The 19,545-nt window shown below is 36.6% G+C and overlaps 1 protein-coding gene across 3 annotated transcripts in view; it reads left to right on the plus strand.

Moving 5' to 3' along the window:
- Positions 1 to 13,778, plus strand: part of CYB5R4 (cytochrome b5 reductase 4) — a 34,196-nt gene extending 20,418 nt beyond the window's left edge. For all 3 annotated transcript variants that reach the window (XM_025163878.2, XM_007423874.4, XM_088138143.1), the window contains 7 exons: positions 2,592 to 2,714; positions 4,057 to 4,197; positions 5,740 to 5,892; positions 6,172 to 6,322; positions 9,247 to 9,333; positions 10,998 to 11,162; positions 12,025 to 13,778. In XM_025163878.2, the coding sequence (XP_025019646.1) occupies positions 2,592 to 2,714; positions 4,057 to 4,197; positions 5,740 to 5,892; positions 6,172 to 6,322; positions 9,247 to 9,333; positions 10,998 to 11,162; positions 12,025 to 12,079 (875 nt within the window). In that variant the 3' untranslated portion in view covers positions 12,080 to 13,778. The remainder of the gene's footprint in view (positions 1 to 2,591; positions 2,715 to 4,056; positions 4,198 to 5,739; positions 5,893 to 6,171; positions 6,323 to 9,246; positions 9,334 to 10,997; positions 11,163 to 12,024) is intronic.
- Positions 13,779 to 19,545: the final 5,767 nt, after the last annotated feature.

Consider the following 19,545-nt stretch of genomic DNA (forward strand, 5'->3'; position numbering starts at 1 on the left):
TCAATCTTCCCAGACTAAAACCTCAGTTCCCAAAGTCAGCCAGTTAAAACAGAGTGAATTCCTCAGGGAGGTGCCAGCCTCATCCTCTTATCTCTTCCTCGCCCCTCAGGAGACGAAAGAGCATGTTTCCCTCCCTGAGTTTGGTCTTCATAATTCCATTCCATCACAATAAACCCTCAGTTTGTTTGCATTTCCAACAAAGAAAATCTGATGTACATTCTAAATACAGGGAGTCCTCAGTTAATGACCGTAATTGGAACTGGCAACTCCATCGCTAAGCGACACGGTCATGTCACCTCACTCACCTACAATGGCAGTTCCAGTTGTGGTTGTTAAGTGAATTGCGCATGATTATTAAGCACAAGTCACATGACCACAACGTGCAACTTCCTGCCAGCTTCCCCATTGATTTTGCTTGTCAGAAGCTGGCAGTGTAGGTCGCAAATGGTGATCGTGTGACCGCGGGGTGCTGCGAGCATCATACTTGCACACTGGTTCCCAAGTGCCCGAATCAGGATCATGAGACCATGGGGATGCTGCAACGGCCGCAACTTCAAGGACCAGTTGTAAATCTCATTCAGCATTGTCATCACTTTGAACGGTTGCTGAATGAGTGGTTGCTAAGTGAGGACTACCTGTACATTTTTTGACAAGTGAATTTTAATTTCAGGTCCATCAATGCCATTTAAACATTTTTAAGGACTTGCAGCCATTAATGTAGCATTATCAGAAATTCTAGCTCCTTAGTCCATGTTTGATACATCCCAGTAATATTCATTTTAAGAATGTTCTTGAACTTTTGTTAAGATATGTTGTGGATTTAACTTCTGTCATGGATTCCATCAAATAAGAAAACATTTCAGGTACCTTTGAAATAGCCAAAGCATCTTGCCCATATTGAGCCATTAAAACATGTTTAAGTTGAAGATACTGCTACTGTTCTAAACTAGGAAAAGCAAATTTGGTTTGAAGTCAGGAAAAATCCTTAAAATTATCATGACATCATAATTGATTTACAATTCTAAAGTGACTTTAGAATCAGATCATTTTGACAAAAACAGCCAAAATAACAAAAAGTAACAAGAATTTTTATCAGATAAATTAACAAGAATTTCAGGCAGATAAAATCTAGTGTTTTAAAACTCTGTGTTGAAAGAAACCTGGTATTTTTTATGTTGACCTGCTAGATATTCAGATTGTGAGTTACCAGATTTTTTACAGTGGATTGTCTGAAATATTAAATGTTTTTTCTGCAATATCTATTGAGATAAAATCATTTGCTTTGTTGTGCTGATCAAGTAACTGCTATGTCCAAACCTAAGCATTTATTTGGGTCAGTTTTTCATTTCCAAATTAAACTTTTATTCCATAATATTTGCTTCCTTGTAATGCATTTGTATCTGCTGAAATTCTGGAATGAGTGCATTATGTCATGATTTTTTTGAGTTCTTTTGATAATAAATTGAACATATCCAGAGGGCTTTTCATGTTAACCTGTTGTAGTTAAGACAGTCTTCAGACACTTTAAAGGATTTCTAGAGCCTGCTGAAATAAAATAGCAGGCAGCTTGTATGTTATTTTGCAATGTGCCCAGCCATTTCCAGTTAAAATAGACACAAAAAACCTCTGAATAGTAAGAAGGGGATCTTATAGATGTCAAGCAAGTCATTCACAGATGCAGGTTTGGAGATCGGATTATAATCTATTAGCTTCAAACAGTGTAAATTTTATGCCATAAATTATGGTTTACAACCATAATGCCTATGTTCATAGCCATGCTAAGCCAAAACTAAAGAGGCTATATTCTGGCTTAGCATATTGGATAAACCAGGCTACCATTTATAGTTTCAAAGACTTGCTTCAATACCAGGAAACAATTAATTGAATAACAATTTAAACTATAGATTTTCATGTCTTTTAAGAAGATTTTTTGGCATGCTACATAAGAGCTGCTGTTCAGGAAAAACAGATCTAAAGTCACAGATTTGTTGTTTGCCATGCAAACCCATCTATTCTTTTTAAAAATAAAAGTGGAAAAATTTAAGCATAGTATTAATCAGATGAGCCAGTTTGATGTAGTAGTTAAGGCACCAGGCTAGAAACTCGGAAACCACGGGTTCTACTCTTGCCTTAGACACAAAGCCAACTGGGTGACCTTGGGCCAGTCACTCTCTCAGCCCTAGGAAGGAGACAATGGTGAACTTCCAAAAAATCTTGCCAAGAAAACTGCAGGGACTAGTCTAGGCAGTTGCCAGAAGTCAACTCGGAGGCGTGCACACACATACAAGATCAGATTTTTGCCTTATATTTTAATTTTTTTTATTGTATACATTTGTATTCTGTTACCCATGCAAGGGGATCAGATCTAAACCCTGCTTAAAAATGTGCTTTCAGACTATGGCATACATATATTTTGGAAGTTTGCGTATGTATAAAAAAAGTTTCATTCAGTAATACTACATGTCACATTTTAAGAAACTGAATGACATTGCCCTCCAGCAGCACTTATGGATTGTGATTTCTACAATTACATCACTTATGCAAAATGCTATGCATGTATTGCTATAGAACAATACTATGTATATTTTTAGTACAGGTATCTGAAAAAGTGGGAAAGGTGGAATTTGTCTTGAAGAAGAAAGAAAATTTGTCCTGGAAAAAACTTGGGCAGCCTCTAGAGAGTCATAATTCTTTTGTCAAATGTACAGATAGAGGTAATACATTTTATTGTTCTACTCAAAGTTGATGTCTGCACACCTCCTCCCAATTTTAGGGGGTAACATGAAATTCCTGTCCCCATTTTATGCATCTGTAAAGGAATATAGAGCTAACCCTGAGGAAGGCAGGAGCAAGCCATAAAGGGGGGAGGGGGCTTGCAGAAGAGTACACAGTCCTGAGAAAGAGAAAAACGTGAGAATGAAACTCAAAGTAACCTCACCTTAGTTGTGTTTAGTATAAGAGGGGGCAGAAAGAAACTTGGACAGGCTTTTGAGGTTCTATTATTCTACCTTACTACAGTAAACAGCATACCTTGAACTCCTGCCATGCTTGGTTTTTGACCTAGCCTATCTCGACAGGCTGATAGCACCTGAGTGAGTAACATACAAGGATATACCAGTGTTAGGAGAAGCTCTTCTATGGAATTATGCATAAATGTGTTGGTTTTGTAGCTCAGAACTTCACTGCCTCCAAGCAGCTGTGGATTGCTTCAGATGATAACAGGCCCCATTAATAAAGCAGGATGTCCTTCAAACTTGGGATTTTGCTTTGATCAGAAGCAGAGTGATAGAGTTATGGAGGAGAGAGTGTCTTTTATATTGATGAGGTTTAGGCTTATGATAGCTCCTAACCTCTGAGGAAGTAAGGAACTGCCTCCAAAACAAGATGGATAGGAATGGTCTCCTGATTGCCCTTGTGTTTCTGGCTACCTTTGCTTCTCCTGACGCGTTGGTTGATCATCGGGGCTTGCCACACTTATTTCCAAATAAGTTTTCTGGAGAGTCTGGATGAAAAAGCAGCGTAAATGATGACTAGAAGATTGTGTGGCTCACTGACAGTTTTGTTTGCCACGCTGTGAGAAAAGGTGGCTCTCATCGGCTATACGGGCATAGCAGCAGGTTGTAATGATGTACTTTTGCATTATTGTGTCTGTAACTGATTTGTTTCATACTGTAGTGCTTGAATATGTGGACCAGACTTTTGGCTAGACATGTTCTTCTCTGAATCTGTATTATCTCAGGAATTAAATATATTAATATTATTAATACACCAGTAAGTATAAATGTTAATATTTTAATATTAATATATTATATTAATATTTTAAAAACTGATGCAGGAGAATAAGACAGTCGTCTTACATACTTTGTAAGAGGCACAGAGTTTCAGTGGTTTGGATTCAGAATTTTCGTTCTGTTTCTGTAACGGGTTCAGGTCACTGAAAAATTTCTTCCATGAGCAGACTGAAGATTTTGAATCTAATTCAAATATAAATGTATAACAACTTTAATATTTGAGCAATGTGAATTCAATTAATTCCTCAGTTTCTGTATTTCTAAGGTTTGTATTACAGGAAATGCAAGCTGCTGTCAAAGACAAATGTCAGTCATGATACTAGACTGTTCTGTGTAGGGTTACCACCAGGAACACATCTCCAGGTACCGGTGGGACACCATCTTTACCTCAGACAAACGATTACAGGTAACGTGGTGAAAATCTTACCTTGCTTCTAGAATTTGTTGGTTCCAATTCTGATTTTCAAGGAATGCACGAAGTAGTTGATTCTTTTACTGAGGGAAAAGCACATTATATGCTATACATTATATCCTATAACAGTTATGTTTTTGTTTGTCTATTTGATGATAATATAGTATTATTTCTGTAGACTGGTGATTTCTACACATTTAATATATATATATATATATAGTTTAGATGCTTGGTGTTGATCTTTACTTTTTTTGGTTACTTTCATTTTGTTTTGTTTTTTCCCTATTCCTTGTTCTGTTTAGTTTTTTAATTCATTAATTGTCTTTAGTGTTTCATTGTTTGTTTACCTTTAGTATTTTTGTTTATTTGTTATAACCTTGTTATAAAATATAATAAAATGGGGGAGAAAAGCTTGTACTGGCAATTTAAAAAAAAAAGACATATCCTGTGCAAATTGAGCAGACAATGCTTGGGTGATTTAAGTGTTCTTTTATTATATAAAGCTCACCCGTACCCCTTGGAATCTTCCACGGCTGTTGCCATTATTCCCTTTGTTCAGGACAGCTAATTGGAAGCACATGGTATATTTATTCTTTTGACTTTATCAAGCTGAAAATGGGATTGATATGGTTAGCATTATAACAAGATTTAATATTTGGAATTCCAAGGCCTCCTTTATTTATTTGTTGTTTGTTTAATCTATTTATATAGCTGCCCATCTCAATACATGACTCTTGGGGGCTCACAACATTAAAAGAAATAAAAATATGTACAAATATAAAATGAACAAGAAATAAAACACATAGCAGCTGGAGAATCATAAAAAAGCCCTCGACATAGCCAGGAAATAGGCTCTGTCACACATTAATAAATCCTGTTTGGCCTCCATGAACATATTTGGGAAGAAAATTAGCTATCCTGTTTGCTAATATGCTTGTAAAAATCTTGGTTAATTAATGCTGTTGGTTCCTATGTGTCCATAAGATCTATGTTTTTATTAGGTTTAGTTAAGGCAGTCAATCGGAACTCTTTCTATGAATTGTTTACCATTTATAACACTATAAATAAGACAGTTACATGGGTCAAATGGCATTTTCTGATTTCCCTTAATTTCTAAATTATCATTTGTGATTATTTAAATCCATTAACTGTTCTTGAAGGATAGTGGAGAAACTTGGGCCGATAGTTCTCCAGTCTTGAAAAGTGAAAGAGAATATATAAAAGACAGGTTGTACATTAAATGTGATAGATGAAATATTCTAATTAAATGAAATATTTTAAAATATGTTCAAATCCCCCAAATATTTAACAAAATAATATTTAAAAGCTAGTTCCTGTTTAATATGACATATCTCAATAACATTGAGATCTTTGGCTTATATAGGAATAATATGCTCATGAGTGCCATACATAGTACAAGTTTTTCATTATTCACCCAGACATTAATGTTTTTATTCTTAATATATCTCTTTGCACTAAAGCCATTTCTAGTATTTAATGCTTATTATTAGGTTTTCTTGCACTTTCTTTCTTTAGGTACAGAGATAGTCAAGCCTTACACACCAGTAACACCTTGCTTGGTCTCACCACTCAAAATCCCCATCTCCAACGACAAGGCACACATATTTTTTATGATTAAAATTTATCCTGGAGGACTTTTTACACCAGTGCTTGACACTTTACAAATAGGTAAGAAGGACACTTTTCTCCCTCTCTCAAAGCATCTTAAAATGTATACTTTCTCTTTTGAGTTTTTAAAATATTTTCAAAATATATTACGCATTTTTTTTCAAATTAGTATCGTGTCGACTGCAAATTGCTCATAATTTCATTTGTTCCGTTATTTCCTGTAGAATACTTACAGTTTTATGAGATAGATTGTATCTATCATGGGGAATAGATTTATCATGATTTCTGATCTTTTAACATTTATTGTACTATTTTTGTACTATTTTGTTTTTTTAACAGGAGACTATATTTCTTTGAGTAATCCTGAAGGTAATTTTAGAAAATCACAAATTGAAGATGTAGAAGATTTGTTTTTATTGGCAGGAGGCACCGGATTCACACCAATGGTTAAACTGCTCAGCTATGCTTTGACTCATAGTGCTACTCTCAGGTATCTTTCTGCTCTTATGCCTAGAAGTTTCCTGTTCATTTGGTACATTCAGTGTCTTTTCTTTGTATTGCTTGAAATAAACTATACTTTGTTAGTTCAAACCATTCAGCTAACTGATGAGTAACCAGCTTCTTTATAATAATAATTGCCTGTTTGAATATATATAAAGTAAATTAGATAAATTTATAGAGGACAGCTACTGTATAGCTGTTAGTGGCTATTAGATAGGTAGATAAAAGGTCAAAAGCGCTATATATATGCCTTGGTAACAGTAATGACACGTATTAGATGGTGCTTTTGCACTCAGTATCACTGATGGTTGTCTCTTGGGCATCTGATTGGCTGCTGTGGGAGCAGAATGCAGGGTTAGGTGGTCTGATTCCAAATAGCTCTGAAATTCTTAGTGTAGGAATCAGAGGTTTGATTAGGTTAGTTTGTGTCATGTTAAAGCCATAATGTAAGAATTTGGACAACAGAAGTGTATTTGTTTAGAAATCCAACTAAAGTTAGGTATAATAATGCACAAGCTGAAACAATATAAAGGGGTGATTTTCCTCCCTGTTTCCTATTGTTAAATGATACTTCTGTGAAATGTGGCCACTGCTTTTCTCCCAAGTGATTAGATTGCACGAAGATAAAGCTTTTTGGTATGTATTGATCAAAATTAAAGCTGTAAAACAGTGAGCTAAAATGTCCTGATGGTTTGCCATGTTATATGCTTGTAAGCCTTTTCCAATAGCACTTTGGGAGCAATGTTCTGCTAATGAGATACATAGAAGCTATTCTATCTTTCTGTGATGTATATATATCATAAGATAAGAGGCAAAAAATCCCTCCAGTTTTCTATTCCTCCACATTGTGTGTGTATATATGCATGTCTGAATATATCATACAATGGTTGGTGCAACCTTTGAGCTGACAGAAAATCACCTTTTTTGGGGGGGGGCGTGTCCCTTTGAGTCATTGTTGATTCTTGGTGACTGCCTGGACCAGTCGCTGCACTTTTCTTGGCAAGATTTTGGGAGTGGCTCACCACTGCCTTCTTCCTAGGGCTGAGAGAGTGTGACTGGCCCAAGGTCACTCAGCTGGCTTTGTGCCTAAGGCCGGGCTAGAACGCATGGTCTCCCAGTTTCTAGCCTGAGGCCTTAACCAGTACACCAAGATGGCTCTTGAAAGGGGGAAGCAAGCAAAGGATGCTCACTCATGCGGTAATATAATCATTTTCACTGATGAATAAAAAGCAGTTTGGGAAATCTAACTTCTGTCCCTATCAGAAGTGATTGAACATTGATGTTAGCCCTTCAAGGTAGTCCAGACAAGAAGTACAACAATGAAAATTAACTCTATCTTTATTGTAAGGTTACATTAACAGAATCTTGCAGGACTGAAATTATTTCTCCCCTCCTTTCCTTTTACTCTCCAGAAAACTATGGAGGGTCCCTTCTGAAATGCTTCCCACACCCTTCCCCTTCTTCTGTGGGCTGAGGCATCTTTTACCTGCCAGTTGTCCAGTCTGTGGCTCTTCCTCCTGTCTCCCGAGGTCATTCCCACATACCATTACAACAACAGAGGGGAGAAACCAGCAGTGAGCTGCCTCCCCCATTCCATCAACAAGATCCTTTAAAATCCTTGTAAAGAAAAAAGAGGCACTCTTTACACAGAAAGCAAAGTCTAACTTCACCCTATTACATCCTATTCTGTTTTTATTTTACTGTTTGTATACCTGAACCAAGCTAACACCATGTTTAACCACTGCATGAACCACTAATAAGATGGTTCAGCATAGCACAGACTGTATCTGGGAATGCACATGGAGGTAATGCCAGGTGCAGAGATACTGAGGAGTTCACAGGAAAGGCATTTCATTGATAAGGTAGCTTCTCACACAACTTGTTTTACGGTTATAAAACTTTACAAATCGTACCTGTTGTCCATCACAAGGAGCATTGCATGTTTACTCCTGTAAGTATTTCTGTTTAATAAAGCTTGTACTGATCACACTGGCTTTCACTCCCTCTTTCTTGGGAATCACTAGTGGATATAGCAATTTTGCTTTATCCAACAGTGCCCTCTTGAGGGCTTGTGGGGAATACCAACCTACCTTCCTTCCTCCCTCCCTCCCTCCCTCCCCCTCTCCCTCTTTGAGGAACTCTTAGTGATACAGTGATTATAGTTTAGAGAGATTATTCTTGTATCTAAACCAGCTAGAATAGTAGCTTCCCTGGCATAGCTGAAAATCACATCATAAACTTCATACAAGCATGTTACTCTTTGACTCAGATGCAGTGAGATTCATGTTCTTTATGGCAATCAGGTTGCTGAACTAAAAACATGGAATGACTTAAGTCTAATTAATTGCATTGCCTTTGCTGATTCTTTGTAACTCTTTGGACTAACCTTGCCCCCCATTCCCTTAAATATGGGCTTTTTCCATATACGGGAATACTGGAGGTATACTGGAAAATGGTAGTCTATTTCTGTTTTTAAAAGGCTACTGTATGTAGGCACTGACCCTATGAAATGAGCAAGCAGTTGAGAAGGATTAATTTTAACTAAGTGGGATGGGAAGGGTTGTCCCACGCAACGTGGACAGGTGGGGGCACCCTGTTTCTCAATAAGCTTATAAGGTACACAGTTGTTTCCCCAAACTACCATATAGATAGGGTGCTGTATTGTTCAAATACACAGAAGGGATCTGGGCAAAGAGAAGGGGCAAATGGGAAGCTGGAAACACCACATCTTGCTATTTTCTTTTGTGTTTCAGTGATTTTTTAAATCTGTCACTAGGGTTGAACAACTGTGGAATAGCTAAAAGCAGTCTGGGGATTCTTACTGAGGTGTTGAATGTTATGTTTTTCAAAGAATACTGTTTGTTCACGGTATTTTTAAAAGCTGAAAATTAAATATTGAAATATCCTTTTAAGGGCAGTAAAAATGATGTTCTTCAACAAAACGGAAGATGATATACTTTGGAAAAGTCAGCTGGAGCAGTTAGCTCTTAATGACACAAGGTACTAGTTTCCAGAAAGTCATGTATACAATGAATTTGTATTTCTTTTATCCTGTCTGCTCTTTACGATATAAGGATGTGATACAAGGTTCCAGAATTTCAGCAGTGACTTCTTTGGGGGAAGAATCAGTGGAGTTGGAAAGAGTTCATTTAGGTTGCTGGGTCCAGGCTCCTGTTGCGTTCAGGAATCCAAATTAAAGCATCCATGATAAATGGCCATCCACCTTGAACATAGCCAGTGAAGGGAGGACTTGACCTCTCTTGGTATTTGGTTCCACTATCAAAATCCATTATTCCGTGTCCTGCCCTCTAGAATAATGGAGATGATGATATCATCATCATCATATTTTCTTACTGTTTCTGAAGTCTGTGACCACCATCCTATGTTTTCTTGATATCAAAATAATTCACAGTTTTATTTATGGAGGGGACCTCCATAGTTTCACGTGCATTATAAAACGTAGTGGGAAAAGTGACTCTCTACAAAATTTTATTATAAAATGCAAAAGCAGTTCATAGGGGAAAAAAAAATTCACTGATTTTTGACAGGAAATTTCAGAATCCTTTAGCCTTTGCAACAATCCTCGGGGAGTATGTATTTCATCAAATAAATTAGTTTTCCATTGTCCAGGTGATGGTATTTAATCATTAGGGGAGAATCTCCAACCTACAATATATGTGTATGCTGATATACATATATATCAGCATACATACAATACAGTATGTATGCTGATAGCTATGGCATTCTGGGATTGTTTATATATACTGTGTAGGTGAATTGCCAGCTGTTGGGTGAAGGTAAGGCAGATAAGAGCAGATGATACCCTCTCCTGTACGTAAAGAAGAGGTTCTGCTTTTAAGTTCTGTACAGGCATTTGGTTCTTAGGAACATAAGGCTAGGAAGACTTGAGAGCAAAGCTAATTACTGTTGTAGCATGTTCCAAAAGTAGATAAGCAGAATATCTGAAAATTATTAATAGTCCAAATAAATGGCTGGCTATCCTAGCACATTATGTTAAAAATCAGCTTTTCAATATGGATTTGGAGTTTCCATGAGCAGTCATTCACTCTGATTGTCTCAAGGAAGAGAATAGGATGTAATTTTCTCCTTTTCATTGGTCTTTTTGATGTCCCTGAAAATCTACTTCAGATGACAGACTCTCTAGAACAATATAGCAGTGTGAGGGAAAAAAAGATTTGTCTTCTAGCAGTTGTCTCTATTGGATCTCAGTCTCTTAGGCTGATTGAAGATCAACACTGCATCCAGTCTGTTGCATTATTGTGTCAGTAGTGGAGCATATGATAAAGCAGAACTATCCAGGATCAGGATCCAGTTTCTTACAGGAAATGCAGGTAGTCCTTGTTTAGCAACCACAATCAGCAACATGGTCATTAACCAAAGCAATTGCTAAGTGCTTATGATCTTTCTTCAGCTTTTCCTTTGCTTTACAGACCTGCAAAGGTCATAAATGTGAGGCTTGGTCAAAAAGTTATTTTTCATCACTGTTGTAACTGCAAATAGTCATTAAATGAGGCAATTGCTAAATGAGGACTACCTGTATGTTATGCATGAATTGGTATTTGCATGAGGATGATGGAATGCATATGGACTTCTAAGCATTTGAAATGGGCATTTTAAACATTGGTGTCTTTACTGTTTCTCAGGTTTGACATTCAGTTTGTTCTCTCAGAGCCAAAGAAAGAATGGACAGGCAAACAAGGAAAAATCTCTTCCTCTCTGCTTTCTGAATTTGTGAAAAGAAGTAAACATGATTGTAAAATGCTCATATGCATCTGTGGTCCATTACCGTTTATGGAGCAAGGAATACAGTAAGTGAAATGGGAGCAGGAAATAAATACTGGTAATATGCATATTCTGTACTTCGCATATTTTAAACACTTGAAACATTCACACCCACACTTTATGTGAAACATTTTGAGCATAAGTAGGGAAGAATAGATTAAATACATGATGTACATTTTGGATAAATGTATACCACAATTTGCTTAAGCTCCTGTTTGAATCATTGTAAGCATTTTGTGGGTACTTTAACTCAGGTTGTGGCAAACATGTAGCCTCCATACCAGAGCACACATGAGCATATGATTTTTGTTACTGCCGTTACTTAAGGTGCGGCTCATTGCATAAGCCATCTTTTGCCATGTAAAGCCCTTAGTTTGACTGGCCAAACTGTCTGATTTATATTTACTTTTATAAATAATTATAATAAACCAATAATTAAGGCTAGCAGTCAAGGGATCCATTTGGAAGCAATTTTCAGTAACTTGCACCACTGAGTTAATGTATGAATCAGAATAGAGTTCTAATCAAACACTGTGTTTTTAAGGGTACTATATAGTTCCTATTGAACTTTGACTTAGTTTTTAATTGTGAAAAAGTCAAATAAAAACTTTAAAATAAACAAAATTAATATAGGAAATGTGACAAATGAATTTTCTGTTCTTCATTACACACCTTAAGAATTGACATGCCTGCCAGAGTATACTTTTAATAATCGTTCAGTATGGAATTAAATTTATATTAAATAGTAGGATTAGCTCAAAAGAAGATTTAACAAGCTATTCTGTTTTACAGTTGGATTGTGAGGAAATAAAAACAGATACCTACATTATTATTTTTTTACACAGACTAGTTAGGGGTTAATTCTCCATTCATTACATTTTGTTTCAGGTTTTTGCAAGCTCTTGGACATTCGGGTAATGAAATACATTGTTTTACCACATAAAAAAAGAGAACATTGGAACTCCTGTTCATGCATTTCACCGTCATATTTATTACTTTCATTTGAATTCCAGCAGGAAAATGTTATGCATGAATAATATGTTCATTTTAATATAAGTACTTGAATTCTGTATTATTGGTTAATAAATAATTTTTTATTCTGCTTATTTGAATTATATTTATCTTTGCTACAATGTGAAACTTGACTAAAATATTTTAGATAAATTAGCTCATTTTATATGCATTGAGCAGATATGAACTCCAACCTCCATTGAGTAAGATTTAGTAGCATTCCTTTGCACTGATTACTTTGACTGGATAAGCACCAGATACCTTCTCTTAAGTTACAATTTTATTACTGTAAAATACCTTATTAGCAATATATTAGAAAGGTACATATAATGTGGTTAACTCAGGAAAAAGATTGGTTACAGTATAATCATTCTAATATAAAGCTCTAGTATTATAAATGTTAGGTGTGTGTTCTTGTTCGCAATACACAAATTACCAATTTTATATAATGGATTACTTTTTGTATAAGGCTAATAAAACAAGGAAATGTTACATTAAAAGGAAATATTTGTATTATTTCACAGTCTTCTGTATTGACTTTAGGAGATTAAGAATTGCTTGACATCCCATATTCTGAAAGGATGGCTTTGTGAAGATATGTAGTCTTCAAACACAGTCTTCCAGAGAATAAAATTGAAGGACTTGTTTTAAAAGACTGAGATTCCCAAATAGTGCTTGCTTTGGAAATCTTGATCAGGAAACTCTATTGTAGTTTGTTAGATTTATATCCTCCCTTTCCTCTAGGAGCTTAAGACAGTGTCTACAATATTTTCACTTTTACTTTTTCACAACCACCACCACAACAACCTTGCAAAAGATTGGGCTGGCCAAAGTTATCCAATGACTTCATGACTGAACAGAGATATGGACCTAGATTATCTTGGTTCTAATTTAGCATCCTTACTACATCACCATATAGACTAAAATATGTTCAAGATTATTTTGTATTGAAAAAAATTGTGTAACGGGATCAATAAAATATCAATTTTAACACTAGAGTTAAAAGATTGGAAGTAGCTAATAATAAAACTTAGGAGCAATATGATCGGCAAATCTATGGCTGCACCACAGAATGAATCTATAGCTGTATTTCTCACAGGAAACCAGCCCTACTGGATTCTGTATCAGGGTTCTCCCTTCCCTTTGAGATCCCACTTCCTCCAAATTATTCCCTTCCTCTCCGTAGGGAGAAATCTGGGATGTGTTTCAAGTTGCTATAACTTCCTTGACTGAAAACAGGAGGAAAATTCAGAGTTCTTTTAGATTATACTAAAACATTTGTTCTCTCTCTTCCTTTCCATTCTTAGAGAAAATCTATTATTTTTAAAATGAAAAGGCATTTACAAGATTGAGCTTATTGTTTCAAAGGGAGGGTACTAGAGGTAGTTCTACAGGAACAAGTTGCAAAATAATAGAGATGATGTGGGTTTTTTTGGGTTCATGTACATGTTATCAAAGTCCAGTTGTGTTTTCTAACCATTGTTACAGTTTAGTGTGAGGTTAAGCCCAGCCTGTTACGTCATAGACCAGGGTTTCCCAAACGGTGAGGTGTACCTCCCTTGGAGAGGTGCAGACAGACATGGGAAGTGTAAAGAACCTTTTAGTTACATTGTTACAATAAATCCACCTTTCCCAAAGTTTCACTGTATTGTTTTCATTGTTCATTTGTGTTCATTTTGGAGTCTGGATTTTTAGGGGAGACATTAAGGGGAGACATTTTAGGGTACATTAAGATTACACTAAAGGGATGTGTGATGGCAAAAAGTTTAGGAACTCCTGCTCTAGACTAACAATGGGTGTAGCAAAATGTATGGCCCCCACAATATATATGTCTCATCCTTATCATCGATAGAATAATGGTAATCGTTAAATGCATTAATACTCTCTGAATTGAGGGAAAGGGAAACATGTTTTTAAGAAACACAGTACTGTACCAAAGTTACTAACATTTTGCTCCAGATGGAAGACTATTACAATTAAATAGGCATGTCCACACAAAAATGCAATAGAAAATTAAGAAAAAGTTGCCATGTCTTTTTAAGATAGGAGAGGGTGAATGGGAAGATTACCAATAACACATCTGTAGTCCCAGATAATTTAAAAGGGAGTTCTGCTTATGTAAAAGGGGGAATCCTTGCAAATACTTTTTAGAACTTACTTTTGAGCAAACTGATGAACGTCTAGGATACAAAAAGTGGGAAATCCAGGGATGCTTATAAATTTTTATTCATTCATAGTAATACTTACATTGAAGCAAATGTAAAAGTCTGTGTTGTTATTTGATAGTTAGAATACCAATGCTGTGGGCACCAATGAATAGGACATTTTTCATTCTAATATTATGAACAGTTTACAGAATCCAGCTTAATTTAATAGAGAAGGTACTTAATGAAAATAGAAGTTTTACCTTCTTGTAACATTACTGTAGAGCTTAACTGCCACACACTATTGTGATAACACTTACACAGAGGCTGTAAAAGGGCATTAGATAAACTCATGAAGAAGGCTGTGGTTGCCCGAAATAATAACCAACCCTTTACATTGAGAAGCACTCTTCCCTTGAGTAGCAGATGTTGAGAATTAGGGACAAGATGAGAACAAAAGCCTTGTATTTGTGCTTTGCTGATAGGATTCCCAATCAGCTGGCTCCTGGTAAATCAGGATGACGAAGCTTTCATTTGTTCCAGCATCAACTTACATTATCACTGTATCATTCCCAACATGGATCATGTTTTTTTTTTTTTTTTTTTTTGCCTTTGAAGCCTATAAGTAAAAACTTGCTCTGGAGTCTCCTGTTGTCATAGTAACATAGACATATCAAGGGAAGCAAACCACTGGAAAATTATCTGCTTCTTCCACAATTGAAAAGGACACCAGTTACAACTTCCCCTTCAATGAAAAGAAAAGTCGATGTGAGATCATTACTTAGAAAAAAGAGAGTACAGCTCTCCACCGTGCTGTGCAGCACAGAGGGAATATGCTTGTACATACATTTTTAGGTTCAGATAATTTCCAAGATTACATTTGCTTTTTTTTTTCCATCTTGAATAATTGAGAAAGTATTTTAAAATGATGTCTTGCAACTGCAGGAGGGAATTGGAGGTTCTAACGTTGCATGAGACAGATTCAAAAGACGGAAATGCTAGTTGTAAGGTCATAGTTTAATAGCTGTGTTAGAAATTTCCCTTTGTGAAACCTTTAAAAACTATTAGAAATGTTGCCATGGTATTTTTTAAATGAAAATGCAAGGGAAAGGCATGGAATCAGATGTATGCAAAATAAAAGAACAAAGACCCAAATCCAATTAAAAGATAATCTCTTTATAGACAAAAAAGGGCAAACATAAGCCAATTTCCCTGTATGTCCTCTTCAAAAAACTCATTCCTCTTAATTATCTAAAGAATGTGCAGAAATACTGCATGTTATATTTTCTGTTGCTATCTGCCTTTCTAGACTGCTGTTCCTTAAAAACATTTGAAATTCATTGACTTTAAAGCCATGACCCCTCACTATGTTTAGATTAGACCTGGGTGTGTCACTATATACTGACCATGTTAGCCAACAGAACAATACATTATACTAGCATTTAATAATGTTTCTGTAACATTCTTAAAACATCCTCTCAGATCCATTAGCTGATACTAATGAACTCTGACCAAAGATAAAGAATTCTTAATATGAAATACCAAGAAAATACTTCTATATTTATTCAGGCGTTCCAACTTTTAGCATTATTTTTTAGAGTAGTTAGTTTGGGGAATTTTCATTCTGTGTCTCTATAAAACAGCCTCTACTGTCCATCTGCCCTTCGAATCCTGAAAGCTAGTGTGCCATTGTCACAGTGGCCCTGTTCCACATCACAGTTAACTCAGGCACTAAGTCAGATCTCCTTACTACAGGTTCTGCAGTACACAATCACACCAAGGCAAAAACCACCACTTTGGGATTAGAGAATTCCTTCCCCTTTTCTCCAGGAAGTGTTTAATGTACCATAAACCATTACAGCAGGAGAGAACTAGCAAGAGTTCTGCCATCACTGAAATTCTGTACAGTAGAGTTGTCAGCATCCAAGATACCTTAAAAGATACTCCTTATTCACAAGAACCTCTAATAATACTAGAAGATGAAAATAGATCAGCACTCCACACATTGCCATATAAGAAGGAATTGATGGAATAGCTACAGAAATATGGCAGGCAATAGTAGAATAATCTGTAAAGATTCTAACCAAACTATGCCCAGAAACCTGGAGAATCTCACACAGCGGCCAACAGGTTGGAAGAGGTCAGTCTATGTACCAATGCCAAAGAAGGGAGACTTAATAGACTATGCAAACTATTGCACAATATCCTTAATTTCATATGCTAGCAAAATAATGCTTAGGATTATTTGATGCAGATTAGAGCCCTACATGGAAAGGGAGATGCCAGATGTTCAAGTTGGCTTTAGAAAAAGCTGAGGAGCATGAGACATTATTATGATGCACACTGGATAACTGAGCCAAATAATACCAAAAGGCATCAATATGTGCTTACTTGATTACTGAAAGGCATTTGATTGTTTTGACCATGGCAAGCTGTGGAATGTGCTTAAGAAAATGGGAATCCTGGAAATCTCACTGTCCTCATGTAAAGTCTTATAGACTGGGCAGAGAGCCCCAGTCTTTTGGAACATGGCAAAACAGACTGGCTCCTGGTTGGCAAAAGAATGAGACAAGGCTATATACTTTCCCCTTATTTATTCAATTTATATGCTGAATATATATTGAGGGAAGCTGGGTTGGAAGAAGTTGAGTGTGGTTTTAAAATTGGACTAAAACAGATCAGTAGTCTGCACTATGCTGGTGGTGCTACTCTGGCAGCTGAAAGTGCAAATGACCCGCAAGTTCTAGTAATGAAAATCAAGAAGCATTGGAAAAAACGAGATTAAGATTAAATACTGTATAAGTAAGGCCAAAATAATGACAACAAGTATGGCAACCGGCCTTTGAATTGACAATGCAGTTACTGAAGTGAAGTGATAGATAGCTTCTGCCTGTTAGGATCAGCAATCAAGAAATACATCATAGATTGGCACTTGGCAGGATAGCAATGAAGGCCTTGGAAAAGATATTCAGATGCTGTGATGTATCTATACCTACAATGATTAGAATTGTGCAGACAATGATTAGTTCTTTGATGCTATGGTAGCATAAGCTGGACTTTGAAAAAGCATGATAGAAAGAGTGTTAGGTTTTTAACAGTATTGGAGAAGACTCCTGAGAATACTATGGACAGACAAGAAAACAGACAAATGGATCGTAAAACAAATAAATCCAGAATTCTCACTTGAGGCAAAAATGATCAGGCTCAAAGTATCTTATTTTGAATACATTATGAGAAGACCGGTTTCTCTAATGGTGGGAAAGGTGGAAGGAAAAAGAAAAGGATGTGCAGCAGCAAGGTGGATCGACTCTGTATCCACCACTTCATTATCTTAATTGCCAATTCTAAGACTGGTTTCTGGACCTGTTGTCATTACTTTGGTTAGAACTTTTACAGATTCTTCTGTTGCTTGCTCAACTCAATGCCACCTAATCCCCAGGAGTCAGTCTGTTATGCCCTGTTATCTCTGTTCTTCTAGTTTCAAAGTGGCAAGATAAGAGGTCCAGGTCTTAGATCAGGTAAACCACTGCATTATTTAATCCTAGCTGAAACGTCTAAACACTTCAAAGGAAAGCTTATCGTACCATGCACGACACTGTGGCATTTTGAAACTCTGCTCTGGCAGGTTTAATATGAAATCTGTAAAGCTGGGTTTGCTGCAGTTGGGTATTGTTAGCCCTTTGAAAATTTCAGGCAATCCTGAACATCCAATGCATGGGGCTGGATTCACACTTTGCGCCAAGCCATAAATCATGATCTACATATAGAAACAGCTGGGTATATGCAGTGTACATTATAGAACAAACCATATGATAGTTTAGAGTAATGGGTGGACCCAGATAGGGCTGGTGATACAGAAAATAGAATACCAGAATTGATGACTGATAATTAGTTTTGATGTTTTATGGATATGTCAACAGAAGCACTTTTAAGATGCTCTTTTCTTAAAAGCTCAACCAAGCACTTGTTTAAAAGTCAAATACTACAAGGGACATTAATAAGCTATGTCTGTCTTTCAATCTCTTCATGCCTGTGCTTGACTATCAGTTTCCTGGTATTCCCACTATTTTAATCCTTTCCCAAAGGACATTTTTTTTGCAAAAGGTAGCAATGGATTATCATTTGGGAGGAATGTGTCTGCTCCTAATCTTACCCACCCATTCCTGTGCATTTATCCAAAGGAAGATCAAAGACCACAATCCATTGGTTGGCTCAGTATCATGTCTAAAAATCAACTCTATGGGTGATTGAATGAACCAATCCCTTCCTAATGTTCTAAATGTTCAGATTGCATGTATTTGTGTCTGCTCCTTTCCCCAGAAAACATGTTAACGTTATCCATCCCATGTAATTACTAGATTGAAAGCCAGTATCCAGTGAAACCATATTTTGTTTAAGAAGCCACAATTGTATTAAAATGTAATCCATAATAGCCCTAAGCAATGAAATACAGCTCACATAACACCCGAAGCCAAAACAAAGGCAAACCCCATTATTGCCAGTGCTCAGGGTGAATGAGCCTTGGCGCTGAAGATTAATCCAGCTTTAATGCTCCACAGCAGGAGATAAGGCAGCAACAGCGTTTATGCCGTAACGTCTGAGGAGCTTTGTCCCCCTCAAAGGCCTTCTCAACCTAGAAATGATTAGGCCAACAGGTATCTTGCATAGCAAGGCATGAAATTCTTCAAGTTTTAGGTATCCCTTTGTGGCCATCTAGTGGCCTCTGGAATTTTGAAGCCAAGATCTTGTCGTCTTCATTCCCATGGCACACTTAACCTCTCATTGACACAAGTTATGGGAACAGGGCGGCTGCTTCAAGCTGCCAGTAGGTACTTCTTTACTACCTTCCTCCTACCCTCCAGCAGGATCCCAACACCCATCCTGCATACAAATTACCCCTTCAGAAAACTCCCACAACCATTCAAGGAATCATACATAATTTTGAAACACTGTACATGATGCTCCAACAGCTATTAACCCTCAGTAGATATATTTATTTGCCTCTCTGATTGATTGCTGTGGAAGAAAGATTTGTGATGTACTGATAACACATTAGGGTACAAGCCAACAAGAGCTAACTTCATAAAGTGTATAAAGAATGAAGGAAAAAAGTGAATTGTGAAATTAGGGAAATGCGTATGCATACATAAATAAATGCAAACATAATTAAGTAAAAAGAGCCCACAAACAATTCCGAACCAGAGCAACCATACCAGGTTACTGCAAAGTTCTAGACCATTTCTCAACCTTGGCA

The sequence above is a fragment of the Python bivittatus genome, unplaced genomic scaffold, assembly GCF_059951505.1.
Source record: "Python bivittatus isolate LINGU-HERP-01145 unplaced genomic scaffold, Pbiv_v1 ctg000020_np1212, whole genome shotgun sequence".
NCBI lineage: Eukaryota > Metazoa > Chordata > Lepidosauria > Squamata > Pythonidae > Python > Python bivittatus.